The sequence below is a fragment of the Molothrus ater genome, chromosome 14 (assembly GCF_012460135.2).
Source record: "Molothrus ater isolate BHLD 08-10-18 breed brown headed cowbird chromosome 14, BPBGC_Mater_1.1, whole genome shotgun sequence".
Lineage (NCBI taxonomy): Eukaryota > Metazoa > Chordata > Aves > Passeriformes > Icteridae > Molothrus > Molothrus ater.
In genome coordinates this window covers 12,089,618-12,115,736 of record NC_050491.2, presented here as the reverse complement: position 1 = coordinate 12,115,736, position 26,119 = coordinate 12,089,618, and the positions used below count along the sequence as shown (strand labels likewise).

The following is a 26,119-nucleotide window of genomic DNA, read 5'->3' as shown; positions in this document are numbered from 1 at the left end:
GGCGCGGGGCCGGAGGAGGGTCAGCGGGCGGGGCGCGGCGGGGAAGCGGGCACGGGCTGCGAGGGGCTGCCCCGGGGGCGGGAGGCGGCCCCGCCCGGGCCCTGGGGCAGCCCAGGGGCCGCGGTTCCCGGCAGGGCAGCGAGGGGCGGGCGGCTGCCGCTCCGATAAAGCGGCGGGCGGCGGGCGGCGCGGGCAGAGCGCAGCGGCTGCGGCGGCGGAGATGGGGATGCTCAGCCTGCCCGGCTTTCTGTCCTGCGGGAAGAAGAAGGTGAGGCGGCGGGGGAGGCTGGCCGGAGGCTCCCGGGCAGGTGGGGTGCGGAGGCACCTGGGCAGGTGTGCGAGAATGTAGGCGAGTGTGGGTGCACCTGGGCAGGTGGGTTGTGGAGGTGCCCCGGTGGGCGTAGCAGCACTCGGGCGAGCAAGGCACAGGTACGTAGGCAGCTGAGGGCAGGTATGAAGCTGTCTGGGCAGGTGAGATCCAAACAGGTAGTGGAAGGTAAAGTGGGATGAGCTCCTCGGCACATGTGCAAGGCACTAGGACAGGTGTGGGCATACAGGTATGTGCTGATGTGAACATCTGAACAAGTATGAGGGCATCGGCAGGGGCAGAATAGAGGAGTCTCCTGGAGCTGATAGCACAAAGGAGTAAGGCAGGAGTAAGGCAAAATTGTGGAGGTGTTTGGGCTCTCTTGTGGGACCGTCTCTCACAGGTCTGTGCTGTCCTGCCAGGGGCCAGGTGGACTGGCAGCCAAAAAACTGACTCTGCCCGTCCTGTCTGGCTGGTCAGCTATCCCAAGGTGCGTCTCTGGACAGAGAAATGATGGTATGATTGCCCTTCTTGCCTGGTGGGTATCACAAGTCTTCCCTCTTCTCTTCAAAGGACTTCAGTTTGACATACGAAAGAGATGCCAGTTGCACCGATGAGAACGTGGAGCGTGGCAACTGGGCAAACAAAAGCGAATACCTGCTGTCCTTGGTGGGCTATGCCGTGGGCCTGGGCAACGTCTGGCGCTTTCCCTACCTCGCCTACCAGAATGGAGGAGGTACCTGTGCTGAACAGCAGGGTCACAGGGGGGCACACCTTGCTATCCCCAGGAGAGAACAGAGAAAGCTCCAAGGGCCAGCTCTGAGGCTGGGCATGTTCTGTCAAAGCTGGACACGAGCTCTATCACCCTGGGAACTGGGATAGAGCCTGCTCATGGGAAAGGGCACTTAGAGGCACCTATGTGCTTTTTGGGTACCAGCTGAGAAGGGAAACAGTACTTAGTTTGAGTTGCAAATTTCTACCTGAGAATTCCATCTTCTGAGTTACTCATAAACAACATGTACCTTTTTGTCCATGTGCCAATATCCTCTACTTGTCTAAGTAGCTGCTCTCCCTCCCCAATGCTTACCCTCTGGTAAGTTTATGTTATATACCATACCTAGTATGTTTATAGAGAATAGTGGAATCCCCTCTGCACCTTTGTTTTTCCATGCAAACACTCTAAGCTGGAATAATTATCTCAGCTCAATAATTACCCAGATCAAACACTTGGGAAGTGTGAGACAGAGAGAGCCTCTACCTCCTTACACAATGAACTAGTGGCAAAGCCAAGCAGAGGCACTGGTTTCCTTGGCTTGTATTCCAGAGTTTTATCTACTTGCCAGGCTACCCCTGGTAATTAAAGAGTGCGTAAATAGTAACTGCAGAGAACTTACTTATATGTACCTATTTGCTCTGCCTAACTGTTGTTGAAGTAAAATTCTGGGCTGTAAAGGCAGTACAGCCCACACAGCTGCACATGGAACATAAGGAGGCATTCCCAGTACAGAATTTTTATTGGAGTGAGATGGGCTGTTTTGCATTACTTGAAGTTTTGTTGAAGAAAATTGTGAAAACAAAATAAGTTGTGACGTCAGCCCTTGGACTAGATCTTTTTTTTCATCTGCTGCAGCAGAGACTTTGCATTTAAAGCATATTTGTGCTGTTGCTTGCATCCTTTTCTGTGCCCCTTTGCCCATGATTGATAAAGACAATTGTTAGATCCTTGTTTTGAAACAGAGGAGTAATCCAGTTAATTCTGTGGGACAATTTACTTCCTGAAATTACATCAGGTATTTGCAGTTCCTTGCAGAACTGGGTCCTTGATTGCTTTAAATTCACTGAGAGTGATGAGGACAGATTCCTGCAGGGATACCGTGTTGTGTTTATGAAACTCGTGCTCTCGCTTTCCCTGTCTTCTGTGCACACACAAAGAAGTGCCAGTCCCTTTCACAGAACAAGGTGCTCACTGATATCAGGTTAACATGCACTTTTAAATGGACTTGAACAAGAGCCATCCTGAGATGTTGTTTGACACAGGACTCAGCCAACCATAGAAAATAATCTTCATGCTTTGATGTCCAGTAGCTGCTTAACAGGGCAGTTGCAAAACACAGCTGAGCACACACAGAGATGGTTCTGTTCCTCTTTAAATTAAAAGTTGGAAGATTAAATAGAAAGTGGAGAAGGCTGATGGTGCCTACAGCTGAGCAGTGTTCTTACTTGTATTAGAGCACATCTTCAATAGCTTTTTATAAAATTAATTTACTTTCTATAAGAGAAGTCATTCTTTTTAAATCAGCAGTTCTGACATTCATTGCAGGTACTATTTAGTCTTATAGAAAACAGGACTTAGAAACAAATCTCTCTATTTTAAAAATAAGTGCCTACGGTGAGGAGCAGGGGAGAAAGGAGGAATATAAAATGTGATAAAACTGTGGTGAATGCTGAAAGATGCATTGTTTTCTCTGTGTGTGTGATTGTGCTTTTCCCCCCATTTTTTTATCTCCTCTCAGGTGCTTTTCTAATCCCCTACACCGTCATGCTGGCGTTAACTGGCTTGCCCTTATTTTTCATGGAATGTTCCCTTGGGCAGTTTGCCAGTCTAGGGCCAGTTTCCGCCTGGAGAATGCTACCATTGTTTCAAGGTTGGTTTTCTTATCTTTCCTTTTATTCTAATAATAGACTGTTGTGAATTAATGATTTCTTAATGAAGTTACTAATTCTGAGACACCGATATCCGTGTTGTGACTATTCCCAATGTTACAGGGTCAGTGTTCTGTAGCCAGGTATATACTTCCTCATTATTCAGTTAATAAACAGATGTTGAGTAAAGATTCCCCCAAAAAAGTTCTTGGTTATGAAAGGTTTTATCAGAGATTCTTGTGCTCAGCAGCACATCACTCTCGTTCCAGCTGTCCAGGCAGAAGGAAATATCTCTGTTTTGCTGTGTGAGGGAAAAACTCAATGGAACAACTGGTGTAATGTGTGCAACAGATTGAAAATAAATTTTAGAAGTTGACTTTATCACTGTTTCTTTATGCTTCATGTCCAGTGTAGCTTGCAAGGCAATTGTGTATTGGATGGGTTAATTCTGTATTTGGCTGCCAGTGTGGGCACAGGCACACAGGTCTGGGTGCTTTGTGCAATATTGTGCACAATCACCCAGCAGCTGCCTTGGGAGTCATCTGCTGGTGAGATAAAATAGCCTAGACTCTGGCATTGTAAAGTGGGGTGCCTCTTGAGATAAGAGAAATTGTTGCACGCTGTAGTGGTAGTTTGAGTTTGTAGTGAGGGTTTGTATTTCAAACACTCTCATAGGGAGATTTGTTTGGAAACAATTAACCATGTGCTTTACTCATGCCTGTCCATCCTGGTCCTGTACCATGGGTGTAAAGGACTCTGCAATGGTTTTGTTTGTCTGAATCTACCAGAGGAGTTAACGTAGGAACAAGGAAGTTTCCTTCTGATCCAACAAGAATTTGCTTGTCACCTACAGAAACTGGTTGCCCCAACATTTACTCTTTTTCCCAGTCTCTGTTCTGCAGCACAAGAAACTTTCATGAAAGCAGTGTGTCTATCTTAAAGCAAAAGGTTTTAAACACAGCATGTATTTTATATATCTGTAAAGAAAGAAACTTATATATAGTTTCTAAGATGACTGGTACAGTTTGTCAAGCTTTACCAAACTCACAGAACAAAACTGATTTTAACAAGGGGGAGAATAGTAATATTTACAAGATTTACTATAGTTTAAAGCATTCATTACAGTGGAATCTTTAAAACGGCTTGGGCAGTCCTAGTACGGTTTGTTTTATTTTACTAAATTTCCCTCTGAATGGGGAGAGAACAAAATACTGAATTTCTCCTTTAGACTTTGTAAATAGTCCATTTTTCTATGGGCCTGATTAAAATTCTGTTTCAAAAGCATGTTTGAGATGGTCAGTTTAGATCTCATCCATCATTTAATGGGTTTAAAATGTCGCTGTTTGTTTGCTGTTAAAAAAATATTTTAAAACCAAACAAAAATCAACTTCTTCCCAAGTCAAGTGAAGGCTATTTGTTTTGGTGGGAGGAGGGGTTTTGCAACCCGAGTTTGAGGTGTTTAAGATATTTTGTGTTTCTCTTTCCTAGGAGTGGGCATCACAATGGTCGTCCTCTCAACATTTGTGACTGTCTACTACAATGTTATCATTGCTTATGCACTCTACTATTTATTTGCCTCATTTCAAAAAGTACTGCCGTGGTCAGAATGCTTTTCCTGGGCAGATGAATTCTGCAGCAAGACACGAATAGGTACCATACTTATCAGACAGTTTAATATTATTGGTTTATAATTGGACTGTTTTCTGGATGAAAGTACAGGATCGGGACAGCTACCCATGACTTCAAAAGTCCTTCCTGGAGTTTTGCATCTGAACACAGAGGAGTGATGCTTATCCACTCCTTTGCCACATGCTCTGGATGCTTGGGAAATCTTCAGAGAACTGGGCTGAAATCACCTTGTTGGATCTTTTTTTTTTCCCTTTTAAACCTCAGCTTTTTTCTAGTACATACATTTCCAATCGCTTGAAATACTGTATTCCCATTTCATCAGGCTTTGTGGCAAAAAAATACCTTCCATGAGACAAACTACTGCAGCAGTTTTTATCGAGGTCTTTTTGTTACTCCTTGCCTCCCCTGTGGCTATGGTAATCCTGAGCACCACTGAGGCGCTGGTTTCACTCTTCATTAACTCTTTAGAATGTATCTCCACACCATTGTTCTTGTGTTTCACAGCAGATGTAGAGCCCAAACACTTATCTCGCCAGTTTCTGTATCAGACCAGTTTAAGGCAAAAGGTGAAGTTGGTGAGGTAATTACCAGTTAGCAGCTGGAAATTAACAGTGATTATTAAAATAACAAGGACAGGGTGAGGATGGATTATATTGTTTACAGTATTAATGTAAATATATCTCAATCATATATCTGAAAATATCTTCAAAGAGGCCTTATGTAACAAAAAGTTGATGATTATTTATTGGCAAAACAAAAAAGATTTCAGCACCTAATTGATAAGTTTTGGGGGAACACAAAACTGAACTGACGAAGCTGTCCTGAAATAGGCTTCAACAAGAATTTCCAGTAAATGCTGATACATATGCTGATAAAGTGTTTTTTATTGTATGTTCTGGCAAAAAATTCCCAACCCCAGTTTCCATTCCTCCAAGGAAAATATTTAAAGTGTTCTAACAAGCCCTCTGCCACAATAAGATGAATATCAGATACCAGATGATCCATGTGTCACCTTGGTTTGGGACAAAGGTTTCCATAGTGTAACCAAGGCTACAATTTTAACTATGCTCAGATTTGATTTTTATAAGTATTCTTGAGGATAAGTAAAATGTGGTGAGCACACCAGATTCTTGGTGTTTTGATTTACAGTCAGGTAGCGAAATCACAGCTGCAAGTGACATTTCAGGTTTGTTTCCAAATATTGTTAGCAGGCAAACTGAAGCTGTAATTGCTTAGGAAACACATTTGCTGTATCAGTCTGATTTTTTTTTTTTTTAATAATAGTCATCTCAGTATTAATGATTCCTTTTTATTGATTTCAGTAAATGACTGCAACACAACCTTCCATGGGAATATCATTCGTGCAAACTACTCATTCGTCGCGGCCAACAATCTCACATGTATAAATGGCACCATAAGCTACAAACCAGTGCAATTTCCCAGCGAGCAATACTGGAAGTAAGTAAAGACTTTAAAGAAATTACTGAAAAGATACCTTTTAATGCATTGTGGTTTTGGATGTACCTTTTATTTTTGTCTTATCTTGCAGTCCAGAAAAAATCTAGTCAAGGGACATGGGCATGCAAATCACTAGAGAGGGGACTTAAAATTTAATTGATAAGTTTGACTTTTTTAAGAGAAATTATGTATAGAAAGAGAAGCAAGTGAGTCAACTGTTAACCAATTGAAAAATACTCCCATTTATAGAAGTCCTCTTCTCTGGAGTCCTGGTAGGCACTACTTGGCATCTTTACACATAGCATATACTTTTCTTTTTCTCGGGAGTTACTGTGTAAAATATATTCACCTTATTCTGAATCTGGGCGTGTTATAAAATTGCCATTTCTTTATTGCCCCACAGTCTCAATTTGCCTCGTGTTCCCTGGGTTCCTGGAAACTGATTCTTTTGGGCTCTTCTTTTCCTGTCAGAATTTCATGATTAACACAGAATATCTTAGGTGGGTCTTACAGGAGATGTATGGAGAGATGAGAGCTGGTAGGCTTCGAGAAGAAGGAAAAAATGCAGTTAACTATACAGTTTCTCATTGCCAATCATGCAATTCTAACTGCACACTCTTGGAAGAGGCTGCAGAGTCTTGTAATAGCCTCACACAGCAGCTCACTTTTTCTGGAGAAGTAGCTGAAGAGGAGGTGTGTGAGGTTTGTGTGCTGCTGCCATCCCCTCCTCACGGGAGCATCGTGTGCTTTCAGCAAAGTGGCTCTGCAGCGCTCGAGTGGGCTGGACGAGACCGGCAGGATCGTCTGGTACCTGGCTCTCTGCCTCCTCCTCGCCTGGATAATTGTTGCAGCTGCCCTGTATAAAGGAATCAAATCTTCTGGAAAGGTATGTTAGGAAGGCCAGGGAGATGACTTTTGGCCTGATTCTGCCCTCCCAATGTCAGCTGGACCCAGGGAAGTTTAGCACAAGGCAGGATGCAGTCCTAACACACCCCCCTCTGCTGGGCTCAGCATTTGGCTTCCCTCCTGCTCCTCAGCTTCATAACTGTTACATAAAATATGAGTAAGGTGCTGATTACACAGCCATTACTTCACTCCTGGGCCTCCACTCCACTGGGCTGCCCTGTATTTTGGAATCTTGCTGTTGTGCCAGTGATTCCAGCTGAGTTTTAGCCGTTGCCTGGGCTGTGTGATGGAAGCGTCCATGTGATGGCACACATGGGCACACGCCCTGGGAACACCCGGTGATTATTTTGTACTTCCAGTCTGGTTGAGATGGTTGGACCATACAGGTCAGGTGCTGTGAACAGGTGTGTGTGTGCAGGTTTCTGGCAGATTGTGAAATGTTGTTTGTTCCCAAGAGTTGAAATTAGTTGTAGGGACAAGGTACTTAGATGTTTGTTTTCAGAATCTGTCTCTGCTGAGCTCCCATTTCCACAAGCTGCAGCATGGTTTTCTGGAGTTTTTCTTGGGCTAGGCTGACTTCAGGCAGGCTGAATTTCATCCTTCCTCACCTGAGACCCTTTTCTTGGTTTTGTTTCTTCCTTCTCATACTCTTTTCTCACCTTCGTGTTGCATCTCCATCATTTACATCTTCAGTCTCTGTTCCTTTGCTCTTTTATTCACTTTCTCTGCACAGATTTTTCCCCCCCTTTTCCTTTTGTCATTGTGCCTTTCTTTGGTTCTTCTCCTTTCCTCCGCTCAGTGTGATGTCTCCTCCTGTTTTGCTTCTATTTGGAGCTTTCTGTCCTTGTTTCAGTGCTTTGGGGTGGAGTGTCTGTGCTTTCCCAGCCTCAATTATTTGGCTGCATGGCTCTTAATCTCATGTTCTTTGGGTTCCTGGCAGTTGCTCTTCCTGTTGTCATTTTTTTTCTGGCACAAAGACAATTTTCTTCGGAGAGTAAGGTGAGACTTGGAAGAATCTAGCTGGGCAGGAGCAAGACAGATGAAAGGCAGAGAGAATTGTTCTAGGCAAGCATGAAGGAAGTCTTTGGAAATGTCAAACTCACCACACAATGGCACAATCCTCTGGCTTGGTGGAGCCAGCAGTCCTGGGTCAATTACCTATCTGAATAACACTGAAACTAAGATTCAAGAAACCAGAGCATTGTTGAACGTAGCCTGTGTGACAATAACTGTACTGCTGGCCTTGGTCCCATTGTGCTAGTACAACAGAATAGAACTGTGTCTGAGAGAACCTAAAAGTCCTTGCTCCAGCAAAGAAAGCTTCCAGAACAGTGACTTTAAAAAAAAAAATTTTGTTTTGGCTTTTTTTTTGAGGGGTGGTCGGGGGGAGTAGTAGGGAGCTCATCAGGAGATAATTCCACCCTGGTCACCTAGTTTTTCCTGGCTTTCAGCTTGCACTTGCTAGAAGCACTGCCTGGCAAGAGACATCTGGGCTAGTTGAATCCAGACCTACAGCAGTAAATCATGCCAGAAAAATGCATTTCTTAAACTGGTCAAGTGCTATCTCAAAAGTGGATAGGTGGCTCGGGCCTTCTGCTTCTGCTGGAATGCAGCTCCAGAACCGGCTAAGCCAGATGGTTTGGTGGTTGGCATGTGTTCATTTCTCTGGTTGCCTGTTTTTCTTTTGTACCAGCAGACCTTAGCCTAAAGCCTGTCCAGTCTTCCTGCACGAAAGTCTGTGGATCCCCTCACACCTAAAGTGTGTCCCTGCCCATCTTTCTGCAGGTTGTCTACTTTACTGCACTCTTCCCATATGTCATCCTGCTCGTCCTGTTGGTGCGAGGTGCCACCCTGGAAGGTGCTTTGGATGGCATCGAGTACTACATTGGGAAAGAGTCCAACATCACCAAGCTGATGGAGGCAGAGGTGAGAGGAAGTTCAGCCCCAGAAGTGTGACACACTTTCCTGGTTATGTGGCTTTCTTCTTTTTTATCCAGTCAGGTGCTTCAGGTCCTGCCCTGTATTTTGTATCAGCAGCTGGCTGTGTAAAAAGTCCAAGCGCCTATTCCAGCTACTCTCAAATTGAAAGACAGTCACCTCCTTCCCCCTCCCTGCCGCACCAGTGATGAGAACTGTGCTATTGCTTCTAAACAGTTCTTGGGGATCATGCTGGAGTTTAATCTTAGTGAGATCTGCTGAGAAAGTTCTTGCTGATAATTTTAAGGGACTTTATCATAATGCTGAAGGGATCCCTGATTTTGAAATTCAGGCCATGCCTTGCCTGGGAAATTACCTTGGGTAATTAGGTGGACCAGGAAGGGCACCTCATGCAAAGAAAGCCAGAACTTTCTTTGTTCTGGCTTGTGCCAATATTATTGCAGTTCTATCAAAAGCAACTATTAGGTGTGATATTTATTTGTGGTATTTATATGAGTGCTTGGCACTAGCTGAGGGGCTACATCAGAGGCAGGAGTGGTTTGTTTGGGTCACACAAGTGGGAGGCTACATGGAAGTTCTCACTCCTGCAGCCAGTCCTGGTTGTCCTTATTTGTTGTCTCTGTGCCAAGATTCATATCTCAGCAATTCACCTATGTGAACAAATCTAATCTTTTCTTCAGGGCTAGCCCACTAAGATTTAAGTATTTGGCAACATGCTTGGGATGTGACCTTTAGACACCATAGAGATACTGTTTGTGATTGAGACTGCAAGGTCACCAGCATGCTATATTCTATCCTCCCTAAAATTCATATGAAATAGAATTAGATACACAGGCTGAATGAAAAAAAATATCCTTGAGCTTCAATGTTGGACAGACTTCAATGTTTATGATAAATACTATAAGTAATACAGCAATTCTCATGTTCTTTTTTTTTTTTTTTTTGGCAGGTTTGGAAAGATGCAGCCACCCAGATATTTTACTCCCTGTCTGTGGCGTGGGGCGGGCTTGTTGCTTTGTCTTCATACAACAAGTTCCACAACAACTGCTATGCAGATGCCATTCTAGTTTGTGTGACCAACTGTGCCACCAGTGTATTTGCTGGGTTTGCAATATTCTCCATCCTGGGACATATGGCATTTGTGTCTCAGAGGCCTGTCTCAGAGGTGGTGGAATCAGGTAGGCTGATGGTCACACTGTTGGTATTGGGACTTGCATTGGCCAAGGCACGACAATAACATCCTTCTCTCCACTGCTTTCCAGGGTTTGAACTGGCCTTTGTAGCCTACCCAGAGGCTCTCTCCCAGTTACCAGTTTCTCCTCTGTGGTCCTTCTTGTTTTTCTTCATGCTTGTGCTTTTGGGCCTTGACTCCCAGTTTGCCATTGTAGGTAAGTGGGGTTTTAAGTGACTCATGTCTTTTCAGATGACCATTGCCTTTCTTAATTTTGCTGCTCAAACTCACTTCTTCCTTTGCAGAAACACTTACAACCACCATTCAAGATATTAATCCCAGCGTGATGAAAAAATTAAGACTACCTATAACCCTGGGGGTGTGTGCAATATTGTTTTTACTTGGGCTTATCTGTGTTACTCAGGTAAGAAATTAAGTTTTTTGGTAGTGAGTTTAGTTATGCTGCAAGTGATAAACTCAAATCAAAATACCCTTTGCAACTGTTGCTGTCTTTGTGGATAAGTCTTAGAGACCCTTGAATTTTGACAGTGTGCCTGAACACACAAGCAAGCAATTCCCAGGGAAAGCTTGAAAAACCTAAGGTTTTCTATGATTATTGAACTGAGACATGCTTTTAAATAGAAGGCTTTTACAGAGCCTGTGAATGATCAGCCTGATTTATGGTTCCTCAGTTCAGGAATTTGTTTGTGTAATCACAAGTACACGCATAGAACGTGTCCACAGCACAGTGGGTACTGCTAATAAATGCTGATGGGATCTTTTTGTTCAGAACTCACTACCAGGGAGGACAGGAATTAAGGAATGGCCTATCCGTGTAATAAAAACCCATTAGCTCATGAGCATTTGTAGATTGCATGGTTACTTCTCCTGCATGTGTATAGTTATATAAATAGATATACAGAAAAGGAATTTCAAGTATACTGTGTAAAATTTCTTGAGGCAATTGCTTTTAAGGGTATAAAGGTTCACTGCTATTACTCCATCTAGAAATGCAGATTTATGTGTGTAATTAGACTGAGAATGTGAAGGAGGTAATTGTGGTGAGTAGACATTTGTATGGTCAAGCAAGTACGTAAGTCATAAACAGGGTGGTGGGGAAGCTTGCAAGGGACTCAATCACAAGAGTGTGGAATGGCTCAGAGATTGCCTCCTGCTCTGGGATCCTGCTATTGCATGCTGGTGTTCAAAGCTGTGGTTAACCCCATGGAGAAGTCAGGCATGTAGGAAGACTGAAGCCTCCCAGAACTGATAACTGGTGTAGCTGTTGCTGTAGTTCAGTATAAAAACTTCAGCCCCAAATTTATTCCTGTAAGCTCCAAATTTAAATCTTGCTCTCAGCTGTTTATATATGTTCTATATATGCATAGATCTTGGTTTTAGCGTCTATAGTATTTTGTTAGATGTGCTTTTCAACTTTACATAGAGGATTTAAAGAAAATAATATTCACAAATCTGTACTTGACCTGGAGAACTGTGAACTTAAAAACTCAGAGTCATGATTAGTTAAATTGTCTTGAACAAATGCATCTTATTTGGATGTTACTACTCAAATTTTAACCTCTAATGTTTGTCCTGCAGGCAGGAATTTACTGGGTTAACCTAATAGATCACTTCTGTGCTGGATGGGGACTCCTCATTTCAGGTGCCCTGGAGATAATAGGCATTGTCTACATTTACGGTAAATTATTTCCATTGAAAATACATTAATTAAACTAAGCAATCCCAGGAGCAGTGTATATCATAGAGTCACAGTATGGTTTTGGGGTGGAAGGAATTTGAAAAATCATCCTGTTTCAAGCCCCTGTCATGGGCAGGGACACCTTCCAATAGACCACGTTTCTCAAAGCCCCATCCAGCCTGGCCTTGAGCAGTGCCAGGGATATAAAATACTAATTATTACAATAAAGAATTTATAAGTTAACCATCTGAATAATAATATGATTAAAAAAAAGTTTAATGCAGAACTGGAGAAACTGTCCTTGATTATTGCTTTTCTTTGATCACTTTTGAGTAACCCCAACTGCAAGGGAGGTACCTGCTTTACAGTGAGTCCCATGATTTTCTTCCAACAGGAGGAAAAAGGTTCATTGAAGACATTGAAATGATGATTGGAAAGAAGAGCAATTCATTCTGGCTGTGGTGGAAAATATGCTGGTTTTTCATCACTCCTGTGCTGTTAATAGTGAGTGCACATGACTGGATTGTGTTAGTGGGATGGAATTTAGTAACTTAATATTGAAGAGGTTTCTTTGTGAAGATTCAGGGCAGACTGCCCAGGCTCTGTGTATAAAGATGGGGCATAGCTGTGCCAGTGAAATGAACTATGGGCTGTCTCTGCTTTCTGATACATTCCCTCCTCCTTTGATTCCCTCCAGGAGAGGCTGTGGCTTGAGATCAGTAACTAGAGAGCTGGGTCTCCGCTCCCAAGGACTAACACAGGGCAACTAGATCCTCTGCCTTGGCAGCTGGATTATCTTAATTTTAGACTGAGATTGGTTTGAAAACCTTTTGAGGGAAATCCCATTTTTGGGTCAGATGTTCTGCTGTTCTCCTGTCTAACTGAGACCTTTAAATGTCCTGTTGAATGTTTGGTTTTTGTTAAACCTGTACTTCCAATTGTGAGTGCAGATGGTTGGATTATGTTACTATGACAGAATTTATTAGCATTCCCAATCCAGGAACAGTGGCAAGTCACTCTGGCCAGTACATTACCTGTAATCTGCCCAGACTATAGTTTAGAAAATGCTGCTTAAAACTATCCGATTTCTGAAGCAATATTTGCCAATTTCTAATCTTAGATTCTTTCCTGTATTCCTGTAAATAATGGAATACAGGAATGCATAAAACATGCAGAGAAGGGTACTGGGCTCAGCCAGCAATGCATATATTATCCAACATAAGATTTAAAGAGAACCCAGAGATCAAGTTATGTTTAAACACAAATATACTTAGTGCATCTCAGCACTGGTGTCATTTTTCAGTCCTGGCCTTCAGTCTTGCTGTTTGGTGATGACTGAACACCAAATCCTGCACAACTGTTCTCATACTCAGGAAACAAGAGGGAACTGTGCAGAACTTGTAGACAACCCTTCTTTTTATTAAACCAACTTGGAAGCAGTGCAAATTCAATGTTGTTGTAAACCTGCCTTTCTCTTGTTGTTTTTGCCATTTTTTCTAGGCTGTTTTGGTCTGGTCCTTGACCACATTTTCAAATCCCACTTATGGCTCAGTGGTATACCCAGCCTGGGGAAACATTCTTGGCTGGTGCATGATCATCTGCAGCGTCATCTGGATTCCTATTGTTGCTATTGTAAAAATACTTAAAGCTGAAGGAAACTTTCTTGAGGTAAGGGCAAAAAACCCCACTGATATAGCCTCAAATCTGAATTTCTTTGGTATTATCAGGACCACCTGTGCTTTTTTCTCCAAAGCATCTACTACTTAGACATTTTTTTCAAATGGATTTTTAGACCAAAGCATTATCTCTGGTAGTTGCATCAAAGGTGCATCTACCCTACCATGTTCTGATAAAAAGATAAAGTCTAATTCTTTGGGAGTGCACATACACCATTTGAGAGAGATTTTTCATCAGTTCTGTTGCTATTCCAGCTTCTTTAAATTCTTGGAAGAATTTCTATTGCTTTCTATCCCCATATAATTTTCTGGAGTTTTGCCTCCTGTTCCTCACCAAAGCAAGTGACAGATCTGAGAAGTTCTGCTCTTGGCAAGCTTTCCCAAACAGTTGTGTCGGTCACAGCTTTCCCTGTTCTTTGACCTCAGTGTCCAGAACCCACCAACCCCAAAGATATTCAGGACGATTTTAAACAACTTCGGTGATTCGCCATTTGTTGAGTTGCAGTGCATGTCTAGAGCTATAATTTTGCTGAATTTTAGAAGCAGCCTGGACTGAAGGAAGACATTAAATGCCTCTTGGTTTTGCTTTGCAGCGCCTTGTCAGCTGCTGCCGGCCTACAGCAAACTGGGGCCCCTACCTGGAGCGTCACCGGGGAGAGCGGTACAGCCACATGGCAGACCCCAAGAACAAGGAGCACGAGATTCCCACTGTGTCTGCCATCGTGTACAAGCGACGCTGAGATGGCTGTTTGGATGACTGTTTTTTAGTATATATATTTGGGTTTTATCTTTTAATATTGGAAAGGTACGACGCAAAAAAAAAAAAAAAAAAAAAAGAAAGGCAAATCAACAGCCCTGCCTCTTTAATATCCAGCCCCCAAATGAAAGCGAGTTGTATTATTTATTTTTAGTGTTTTAGTCTTTGGGGAGGAAGACATCAATTAGGCTCTGAGATCTCACCAGGTGTGTAGGTTGAGAGGGCAGGATAATCCATTGCAGGCTCCCCAGGCTGCTGGACGGGGCATGCTTAACTCCATCCAGCTGGTATCCAGCTGGGCTGCAGATACAAGTGTGGGGGAGAGTAAAGACATTCTGGTGCTCCCAGCTGGAGCCCAAAGGTGCTCTGTGTGTGTGTGTGTGTGTGTGTGTGTGCCCTGAGGTGCAGCTGCTGCCTTCTGCTGTGCTCTGCCACCCCAGGGGTGTGCAGTCAGCAGAGGGGAATGGGTGTGCTGCTGCCTGGCACTGGAGCTCAGGGAACATGGATAATTCTTCTCTGTCTAAGCTTTGCTCAGTGTACTGAGAGGCTGCTCAGGATTTGGTGTTGAGTATGATCAACATGTGTGTGTGTGTTGTCTATACAAACACTGAGTGGCAAAAAATTGCCATTGCAGGAAAAAAGGTTTAAACATGGTGAAAAGCAGGCTGCTTTCTATTTCTCATTATTTCCCTTGGGATGCCTACAGAGCTATCTTCTGTCATGCCCTGTGCTCCGCCCTCATCTGTCTTTAATTCAAAAACCTCATGTTTCCATATTCTGTCATTAGGCTCTGCAGAATGAAAGAGTAACCATTGAATTCTGGTTTGTCTGCTCTCCTATTTTCATCAATGCTTTACCCATCAGGTTGTTTTCTGCTTCTTTCACTCAGATTTGGGTTTTCCCTTCCAAAGGAGACCCAAAGTGCTTTTTTTAAAAGATTCAAACAGTGTTATGGTAGGGCTCAAAGAAGCAGAACTTAAAGTCAAGGTTACAACTACCTTGTAGTGCTGGTATTCCAAAATTTGGTGAAATAATGAAATGAATGAAAAATTATGAAGTTTGTAATGTATTTAGGAACACAGACTTGAGCATCTACATAGGCAGGAAGGGTTTGTGTGAAGAGAAGCCGATTTCATTTGTATTACAAGTGAATCCAGGTAAAGGGGGAAAAAAATACTGAGGAAAGAATGAATACATTTGGTGTGCTGAGGAACATCTCTCACTGTGATAATGGTTCCTTGGGAGCAAAGCAGCAGGGTGTTCAGCTGTCACTTCCTCTCAGGGCTTTGTCACTTTTTCTGGACATGAAGGAGTGTGGATAGTGGCTTTCTTGCTCAAGCAGCATACCTTTGGTATGTTTTATATGTGGGGGGGGTGGGGTTATGGTTGTGTGGTTTTTTTTTCTTTTTTTTTTGTGACAAATCAACACTTTATGGTGAACAAAATGTGATTTCCCCCCTGTTTTTAATGATTTTGGAACTGGCGAATAAAATGTGATTTTCTGTTTTTAATGGGTTTGGACCTAAAACTTTTAATTTTGTGTGTGGAGTTGGTGGCCGCAAAAGCTTCTATGATCCTAAGCCTTTGAGAGCTTGAACTGGAAAGATTCAACCTCCAGGAAGTCTTGTCTTAGAAAGTGCAATAGCCTTGTTTTGGAGTGGCCTCAGAAAATACAGAAAGTAATTAAATGGGAATTTATACAAAGGACTGTAGGACTGGAGCCTGTACTAGAAGCTGGTGAAGAGGAGCCTTTTCCTGCACTCCAGCTGCTCCAAGATCATTGTTCAGCCAGAAAAGAGAGCTGTCAGTAGCCTGGAGAGGCTGAGAGCAGGCTCCATCTGCTGGAGCTGACAGCAGCTCCCACCTGGGAAGGGACAGACTCGGGGAAGGAGAGGGAGGTTAGTGAAGTAATGAGTGAGGGCAATGAGGGGGTGGGAAAGGACATTGGACAAAACAGCTTCAGAAAGGATTCAGGAAATTTTTTGCAAAGGAGATGCTGAAGGCTCATACCAGCCATCTACTGCCCTGCAAGAAACCTCTGCTGCTGCTGCTGCTGCACACAGGGCTCACTGGAGTAGACCTCAAGCTCTAAGATTCATATCTGCAACCTTTAACTCATTTACAAGAAAAAGAACATTGTTCCCAAGAGAAATGCATTGAATTTTCTCCTGTGTCCTCTGCCAGACACAATCAGATTCACATTCAACAGAGTTTGGGTGTAGTTTCATCTGGACATCTCCCTTAATTGCACAATCTCTTGAGTTCTAGACTTTCATTATTTTCCTTCAAGCAATCAGGAAAGTAGAACTTCTTGGCAGAGTTTCTTACTATAATTAAAAAAAAGTATGGAAACCATGACTGGCTTTGCTATGGGCAGCCTGAGTTCCACAGGGTGAAACCAGCAGCAAGCACCAATGATGGCAGATCCCCCTTCACCAGTGTTAATCAAAGTATTTCCCTTTAAAAGATGAATTGTGGTGTTTTCAAGAAAGCAGAGTTCATGTTCACCTCTACCACCTACCCTGGATGCCTGCAAGGCAGCTTGTAGCTACACATACATGCTAGTGAAATACTGGCAGCATGAAGACACATGGAATTTCCCTAGGTGTTCTGTGGCCAGAATGATTAAACACAAGCAGATGACCACCAGGAATTTTGGTTCTTAGTTTTACTTTCCTGAGTGTTGTTGAAGTACTTCAAAGGCAGAAGAGGAACCTCCAGGTAAGACCCCAATGAAGCAAACCCACGTTGTACACCCAGGACAGGCTGGGAAGGCAGATGGCAATGTGGGAAGGAATCACAGAGTGTTAAAATGCAGCTGTTGATGAGAGAAAGGAGAATGCTTATGGGAAAATCCAGAAGCGTGTAGATTATGGTGAATTAATAACAGTGTTTGACAAAGACTAAAATAATGAGAGGAATCTGTCATATTCCACCTGTTCAGATAGAGCTACAGGGCTGTGAAATGACAGATCAAATTAAGGTGTCAGGCAAAAAGGCTGTAGTGAGAGACTGATTGCTGAGACATTAACCAGACTCTGGAGATGGTGACCTGGGAAAATCTGCTGTGAGGGAGAGTCACTGGAGGGAGCCCTGGTTCAGCTGGAGGGCCTGAGGCTGGGCAGCCCTGAGTGCACTGCTTCTTCTGTGATCTTGGGAAAGATCATTTGGGATTGATGTTTCCATGAAAATCAGTTTGGAAGGACTGTTGAAAATTTTTGTCCAGGAAACTAGATAGCAATTAGAAACAAAATTAATTTCAGGGTTGTTTTAAAAAAACCCAAAAGTTCCCATGAGCATTTCTGTATAGATCAAAATGTTTCTGGCAAGCTTTAGCCAGTCTGTCTGCCTCAGGTGGGGACACAAGATGTTAGTGTGGAGCTATGGGGCAGGAAGCATCCAGCCTTTTTTCCATCACCTGCCTTCCAGGCTGGACAAAGCTTGTGGCTGTGCCACACCTGTGGCCACCTCCAGGCTTGGTCTAGGTGAGAGCTGATCGTGCTGCTGGGGGAATCCTGAAATCCACACTCTGTGGTTGATAGTAGACCCCTGCCCTGAGCTGCCAGAGAGTCAGTTTGTTGTCATAAAATGAGACCTGGCTGCTTGTGCTGGATGATCTGGGATGGTGCTCCTGCCATTAAGATGTTGTGAAACTGCACACTCAACTTTGGACGTGCAGACTTTGATTAGTTTTATAAACAATCTACAAACTATTTTCTTCTTCTGAGCCTAGACATTGTCTTCAGTGTAGAGAATTGAGAAATTTCTACATTTAAACTCTGTTGCAGCAACATGGTCATATTGATTCCATTTACCAACAGGAGCATTGCTTAATAGCTTGAGTCCAAGCACGGACTTTGGAGCTGGTTGCAACAACAGAGTCACCTTTTCATGCTGGAAGTGATGAATGGCTTAGGCATACGAGGCAGGAAAATAAAATCTGTCACTGGGAGACAGATGAGGGCAGTATTTCTCTTTAATGTCAGGACATGTGTGTTCCTCTCTGAATAGGTTTTCATCTTATGTGGGCTGTTAAGTGTCTAAGCTCCTTCCAGAGGAACCTTGCCAAATGTTCTGCTTCTTCATATAAAGCTGGGGATCCACATTGCTGGTGATACATGCAGAAAGTATAGGAAAAGCAGAGATTGTCTTCACAACTCTGAGAACTCATTTATGTTAAGGAGGTTTGCTCCCCTTATCTGATATTTTCTTTAACATTGTTTTCTGTTTGTGTTTTGGTATTTTTTGGGGGGGGTTGGGGTGGGTTTTTTTAATAATTGTCTACAGTGAGTGGTGTATTTCCTGTTTCCCTGCTTTTTAGAAGGAAGAATAGCTACAGTAGGCAACAGGGAACTGTGTTAAAGAAATGACAGTGCCACAGAAGCGGACAAAGCTCCTGCTTTTTGTGTGTTGATGCTGTTGCCTCTGTCTTTGTAGTTATCTTGTATCATGACCAGGCTGAGGATGATATTTAACAGCTGAGATGGGGAAGGAACTGTCAGGACTGATACTGTTGGTCCTGAAAGGCTTTTCCCAAAGATCTGGCTCTGGATTTTGCACACATCACCAGTGTCCACAACATCCTCTACTGTTCTTGGGCTGTTTAGGGTTTGTTCTTCTGAGCCAGACAGCAGCCACAGCATTCCCACAGCCAAGGTGACTCTGTAAGACCAAGCCAGGCATGGTTAAATCCCTCCTCTCACTGCAGTGCTGCAATGGATGAGTTTGTATTTTACCTCTTGGGCTTTCAGCTGACAATTGGATGTCCTGGTCCTGTTCTGCATGTGGCAGCACTGAGCCAGCAGCTCCAAATGCTCGAGTTTGAAGATTCATTAGCCTGCATTTATCAGCTCTTGCCAGGGAAATGGTGAATAATGAAGCCTGGTTCAGGTAATGAAATGATCTCCTTCTCACATCTGATTACATTGCTGCTTATTATTTCCTCAGTGTGTAATTCTGCTTCTCTGGAAACTTGTTTTGTAAACACTAATGACTGTGCAGCTGTGGTCTGAAGTTAAACCAGAGCTGCAGGAGCCCGGAGAACTTTGTGGCCTAAGTGTTGGCTTTACTGCCTGTGCTTCATCAGCTGCTGGGAGGGTGGGGACAGCCCCTGCCCCAGTGCTGGAAGGTACAAGGAGCCCCATCAGAAGAGGTGCAGCCCTTGGCGTTCACCAGGAGCAGTTTATTCCCTTTGCTCAGCTATCAGTGTTGTGGTTCAGCCTGACTGTCCATCTTCTCTGGCACACTGAGCTTCTCAGAGAGACATCTACCATGATGGCTCTCCATTTATAATCAGTTAGCCAAGAAAAAGACATATTCCTCTCATTTCTTCCTTTATTCCTTTCCTTCTTGAGTAACTCTCTTAAACAAGCAGAGTACTGCAGGCTATTCCAGATGTTTTGTATGAGAATACTAAAACTGTTTTCTCTCTACTGGAATGACTTTTCTTGTACATCTTAGAATTGCATCTGTTTTTTCATTTGGCAGCTTGGTGTCATCCTGAGTTCACCAAATGCAGTCAGAAATCCTCATTCTTACACCCAAAGGACTGACTTTGCACCAAGTGCTCTTTGTCCCACTGATGCAACATCAGAGGGTCTTCCAGTCTTCCTAGGCCCTCACTTCAGCTACTTCCTTCTCCAAATTGTCTTTGTTTCTGGAACCCCCAGTTCTCCAAGGATGGTATTTGTACCTGTGAGAGACTTTTTTTGAAAGTTAAGCAAATGAGAAGTGCCAATGCAATGTGGGGAGCACACTGGAAGCATCTCATATATCCATGATAAACTCTGTTCTTGGGTAAATCCCTCCTTAGTAAGACAGCTCTTTGCCATGGGTTGTGTATGTGTTTCCATGACGTGCATAGTCCAAAAAATGCAGGACAGTTTTGAGTTACTGCTGAAGAACTGAAGTCCTGTTTATGTAGGGTGTAATTAATTTTTAAGCAGCTCCTTGCCCCTCTGCAGTCATTATTTACCTTCTCAAGATGAGTGTCTCATCTTCCTCCTCATTACTGCTTTGCCAGACTACATGGGAGCAGCAGGAGCTGCCTGGGACTCCCTCGTGCCAGGCACTGCACAAGCAAGGAGCAGAGGAGTCACAGCATGAGTGAAGTCACCCCTGAGTGTGCAGGCAGACACAGCCAGTGGTTTAACAAGGCAACAACACTCCTCCACCAAAGCCCCCAGGCTGCTATGCAGAGACTTGTGTGAGATTTTCACTCCTGCCCTCCCCATGCTCACTTGGGTGCCCAAGCATCTCTCAGGAGATGTGTTTCCCTGTGGTCCCTTTGGACACATAAAAGTTGCTGGAAGCAAATCTCATCCTATGTGTAGGTTGTGTTTCGCCCAGCATGGTCTCCTTAGGAGGATTGCCAAGAAACAATTCATATATTTGAGGAGGCATTTGGCTCTGTTACGTTGCTGTGTTGTTCATTACTAGTGCAAATTGTGCCCAGGGCAGTGCCTCCCACTGTGCTCCTGCATTGGTTATGTACCTTTTCAGCCAGTCACTGAGAGGGAAATTTAACCCCACAGTGGAGGGGGTCCTAGTGATATCAGCCACTTTATTGGTCTGACTGGTGGTATATGACTTCTCTGCAGGAGCTGAAAAAAATTTGAGTCATCCTTGTATTAAAACAAAGTGCAGGGAAAAGAAATTTCCACACAGAATGGTTCAATCCTTTTAAATTCGAGGGTTTTTTTTCCCCCCTAAACTATTGACTAATGGACTGAAATTTTTGTAAATGCATCTGTTTTTGAAGACAATGCCATTTTTCTTATGAAAGAAAATAATTAAGTGACAAGGGAACAGCAAATCTGTCCTTGTCAATGTGTTCCTCTGGCTCAGCTGGGGAAACAGGTGTGGAAAACATTTAAATTAAATGGTTCTCTAAACTCTGAGTCAAAATGTAAACTGTTAAAATTCTGATGGTTTTGTTTTCTCCGGGGTTTCACACATTTTTGCTCTACAGTCCAATTGTGCACCATTCCAGGAACCAGTGACCTGGTGCAAAGCTCATCAGTGCATTATTTTCCCTTGTAATAAAAGCTGTGATTGCATCACAACACCCCAAATATTTTGGATGATTTTCCATGGGTCCTGTGATCTTTGCTGCTCACATCTGGCTGCTCCCCCATGATGAAGCTGCACTTGGGGCTACCCCACCTTTCAGCCCATGTGTGGGCAAATGCTGCACGTGCCAAGTTGCCCTGTGCTGGACCAACACCTTCGTATGATCATCCCAGACCCTGGGAAAAGTCAAACTGGGGCTTTGCCAGAGCAAGGACTGACTTTTGTTTTGCTGCCATGAGCTTTGTCCCTCTGACATGAGCTGTTATAAACCCTGCACCTTGTACCCAGGACACTTCAGAGCCATTCCAGGCTCCTTTACAGTGTTTGCTTGCATAGATTAGTGCCTCCAGCTGTAACTCATAGCCTCCACTGGATTTGGCTCCTATTAGGACAGTTCTTAGCTGCATTCCTGTGTCCAACAAAGATTCTATTGCATCTTCTCTAAAAATACAGAACTGATGGAAGGAAACACAGCAAATGTGGTTTATGGGCCCTCTTGTCTTACCTTTCCCTCTAAAGAAACTGATGTCAAAAGGCTCATGTGGTGTGAATTAGGCAAGATTTACCAGAGACAGTGGAGTTTGGGCTTGGTTTTGCTTGTTTGTTTGTTCAAATACTATGGTTTACTATGTTATTTATGGTTTCTAGGCAAGATTTTTCAAATGGTAGAGGTACCATAAAATTTGGAGGAATAGGGACAGTATTGGCAGAAAATGCAGGAACTCTCAGTAACTGGATAGAGGATTTTTTCTTTTTAAAGCAAAGTTGAAGTTTAACATACGAAAAGGGTAAGGACTCCTTCATTGTTTTGTTTCATTGACAACACTTAAGATTACAGAAAATATGAATCCAAGTGTTCTGAGTTGATTAAAGCTCATGCTGGAGCTTGTGTAAAGAACTCTTCACAAATCCTCAAGTTTTGGTTTTGTTGTAAGATGCTGTAACTATTCCTTTGATTGACCTGGCCATAGTGAGGAACAGTTAAGGAGCTTTTAGTTCTTGGGATTTGCATATGAGTTTCCTTAGGGTAGACTAATCCCTGATATGGGGAGGAGGTGACTCATCTGGAGAGAACTGAAGCCCTGAGTGCTGCTCCCTGGAGAGGAGGGACAGCTTTGGGCTGGGAGTCTGCAGGTGAATGAGACTTTTCAAAGCAATTTCTTGCTCTTGCTGTGTTAAATTGTGCTGCTAGAGAACATCCAGTTGCGTGGAAAAATATTTCCTGACTCACTTCTAATTTCATAAGCCACAAGCCCATCCAGGATTGCTGTTTATCTTGTCTAGGAACCAAGATAGAGCTCTGCTGCATATTTAATTAGATGGGGGAAGGCAAAGAATTTTAAGATAAGATTATCTTCTGTTCCCCATCACAGCTCTCATGTAAGAAGTTTTCATGGCATGCAAACCAGAGTCTGATGGTAAGCCACTTGTTTTTGAGGACACTGAAAACAGTTTTGCAGAGTAATACTTTTTAATTTTTTTAATACTCATATGAATTCTTTTCTGTGTATGAGGAAAAAGAGTAGTTATGTGTTTTTATGAAAATGAACAAGGAGATGTAAAGAGATATGTGGGAACCTGGGGCTCTTGGAAGAATAAACACTTTCATTCCTATGGCTGTTGAAAGCAGCAGAAGAAGGACAAATGAAGAGAACCCGAATCCATGTTTCTCATTGCTGCAATAATTCTAACAATAATCAGAATTAATTATTCCAGCACTGGGCATAGCAGTATGAAGTCAGCCATAAGCCAGAGCAATGGAGTTTCACAAACACAATTGGGTTCATATTGTGGTCCCTCAGTTCCAGTTCTGCAAATGTTTTTGGGTATGTTTAGGGGCTGGCTGCTAGTCCTTGCTGTGGAGGCAGCTGAAGTAGCAGAGTTTGAGCTGGCAGAAGGGGTGTGAAGAGGATGCAGAACCATGATGGAGTCCTGTGAGGTTTTCTGTCTAGTTTAAATCTTCAGTGTTGGCAGCAGTGTGCAACAAGTGTGGCAGCTCCCTATCACTCTCACACAGAAACCAGAAATGTCATGAGCTGCCCCACCACAGCTGCAGACCATCCTCTGCTCTGTCTGAGCTAATCTGGTCCTTTGTGACTCAAAACCCTTCAGACCTGTGCCCTCCCCTTGCAGTGAGGGCAGAGGAAGCCTGGGCAATGCCTGTAGAGCTGGTCAGTGCTTTCTGTACTGTCCAGGGCTTGCTCAGGAGTTGGGGTCCTGCTCCCCTTCTGGCAGAAGGATGCTGAAGGCAGAGGAGATGGTGCTTTAGACCCAGTTTTGCTAATTCTGGAACTCTGAACAAGTTGTTACTCCTATTCAATCAACTCCCTACATGTGATCTTAATGGTTATGAAATCCTGGCTGCACTTTGGTAATGAGTCACTGATGGGTATCAGGTGATGGCTTGGTGTGGGGAGTGACTGGATGAGCCTCCTGTGGATGTGCTGTAACCTGGCCAGAGGGGATGTGCATGCACTGAGATAGGCACAACACACCTCTAAGGAGATCAAAGTTCATCAGGCTGCTCACGAGTCTGCCTTGGTCCAAGAGCCTTCTGCATCTCTCTGCTGTTCAGAAAGGGATCCAAGTTGCTCTGGGCCAGAGGGAGATCCACAGTGTTGGAGGGAAAGCTGGAATTCCTAACACAGAGGTGTCTGTAGCTTTCATGCACTGCAGTAAAACTCAGCCTGTCATTAAGCGTTCATGGTGCCAGACAAACAAATAAAATTCAGGAACAAGTAACTGCCTTCGTGGTTTTGTGAGGACCTCTGTGTCTTTGCACTTCCAAATGCTGGCATAATAAATCCTGAAGTGCCTTTTTGCTCACAGCAGACAGGGTTAATACAGCTGTTAGCTGGTGTGTCTGCTAGAAGAAACAATTGGCAACCCTTAGGTGGATAAGCAACAGAGGCTTGCAACCCCCACAATTTTCTCCCCTTTTGAGAAATTAAGACATAGTATAAAAATGTTCTTTTTTTCCTCTTCAAGTCCATAATCAGACATGACATAAAGAACAGTCACTTCTGCAATGAGTGTTTTGGAGAGTGCCTGTTAGAGTGAAGATGCTCTGATGTTCTGCACAGCTGGAGCCCCTGTGGGGCCAGGCAGGCCCAGTGTGACCCAAGCACCAAGGCAGCACATCCCACCCACTGCCCACAGCCCCTCCTGCCCGCCTGGCTTGGGGACCAAGGCATGTCCAGGTGTACAATGCCTTTTTTTCACTCAGCAGCTCTTCCACAAGGTGAGAAGGGAGCTCGTGGGAATGCTCAGGCATGCTGGCCATAAACTTCAGGCTATAAATGCATCTTCCCTCATACCCATTTTACCACAGGGAAATCCTGAGCAGGACACAAATATTCTCTCTGACTTTACCAGCTTTCCCTTCTGCTTTTTTCAACATAATCACATCCACTGATTTCTTCTTGTTTGCAGGTCGTGTTTGCAGCTGGAAACTCAAAACACTATTTATTTTCTGTATGGGTTCCTAATCTGGAAATGGATCTCATTTGCTTTACCAAATTACAAGTGAATTAAGATGAACACATTGTGCTGTGTCCGGATACATCGTGGTGCTTTCATGAAAGAGGAAAAACCACATTTGTCACTGCTGTGATTTTCTTCTTTCCTCAGTATCATTAACTCCATGTTCCCAAAAAATATAAAACATCTCTATAAATGATGGCAGAAGTTGAGGAGCCAGAGCTGCCTCTGTTTCACATCTTTCATCCTTTCAGCCCCTTAAGAATATCCCTGCCCACACCTGCAATACTCTTCCCTTGCAGTCCCTCCCCTTGCTCTTAGACACATTTTGATTATCTGCAATATTGCATTTGATAGTATTGCTAAGTAGTTCTGAAAATTTTCCTTTTGGCAACTGCTTCTTGACTTTTGAATGGAATTTTTTTCCCTACCTGTAAATCAGCTTTAGGGTCTTGTATGTCTAAGGAGAGTAAATACCCCACAGCTCCAAATGAAACAAGTATTTTGCATTTCCATTTCCTGACCCATGAGGAAAAATTTTGTGCAAAATGCAAGAGAAATGTCAGCATTGGTTGTGGTTCTTTCTCTGGTTAGAACAGTTGGTGTTATGGAAAACATTCAGCACTATCCAGACTTTGTGGAGGGCAAATACTTTATAGGTATCACTACATTTTAATGACAATTTTACTGACTGACAAATACTACCTCAGCTGAGATTTTTGTTATAATTTCTTAGTTTACTTTTTTAAACCTGAAGCATATCTGAAGCATATTTCTTTGCTAGGAAAGTTTGCAGTCTGCATGTGAGATGGACTCCCTATACTGCATTTATAGGTACAGACATCAACTTTATTTTCCTGCCACCAAACCACATTTATTTTGAGATGTGGCAAACACCGCTCCTTTTCATAAAATCTGTTTAAAGCAACTGATTTGCAAGATTATTTTGTAGCTGAGAACAATTAAGAACTCTAACAGCTTAACCAGCTGTGATAATTAGCACTCACTAAGCCTGTCTTTGGGGAAATACAGCACACTGTCTTATTTTAGTTCTTCCATAGTAAGGACTGAGGAAATAATGCAAATAACCACTGCTCTCCTGAGCAGCTCCTTGGGATGGGGAGCCTGGGGCAGAGTCAGGGCTGGGTGTGAGCTGCCCCAGCAGTGATTTCTGCCTGCCCAGCTCCCAGGGTGTGTCATTTTGGTAATCACAGGTGATAAATTTAACTCGTCATCATGATGTAAGCAAAGCCTGTTGTGAGCTGGGGTGGAAGTGCGCGCTACTCCCTTCTGACAGGAAGGGCTGTTTTTACTTTAATCAGTCCTAGAAGCAGCCTCCTGGGCTCCTGCCCAGGCTGGTGGGGCAGTGGTGGTCCAGGGCAGG

The 26,119-nt window shown here is 43.5% G+C and overlaps 1 protein-coding gene across 1 annotated transcript; it reads left to right on the top strand.

Annotated features, from left to right (window-relative positions):
• Positions 1-220: 220 nt before the first annotated feature.
• Positions 221-14,167, top strand: SLC6A14 (solute carrier family 6 member 14). Its single transcript, XM_036402150.1, has 14 exons — positions 221-268; positions 881-1,043; positions 2,821-2,952; positions 4,439-4,600; positions 5,902-6,037; positions 6,791-6,923; positions 8,729-8,869; positions 9,831-10,059; positions 10,144-10,269; positions 10,358-10,476; positions 11,652-11,751; positions 12,146-12,255; positions 13,252-13,419; positions 14,021-14,167. The coding sequence occupies exons 1-14, from the start codon at positions 221-223 to the stop codon at positions 14,165-14,167; spliced, it is 1,914 nt and encodes a 637-aa protein (XP_036258043.1).
• Positions 14,168-26,119: the final 11,952 nt, after the last annotated feature.

Excerpts from the sequence above, each read along its gene's own strand:
- SLC6A14 (XM_036402150.1), top strand. The coding sequence starts at position 221 with ATGGGGATGCTCAGCCTGCCCGGCTTTCTGTCCTGCGGGAAGAAGAAG. Across the intron at positions 6,038-6,790 it reads CCCAGCGAGCAATACTGGAA|CAAAGTGGCTCTGCAGCGCT; the intron begins GTAAGTAAAGAC and ends GTGTGCTTTCAG. Across the intron at positions 10,270-10,357 it reads CTCCCAGTTTGCCATTGTAG|AAACACTTACAACCACCATT; the intron begins GTAAGTGGGGTT and ends CTTCCTTTGCAG.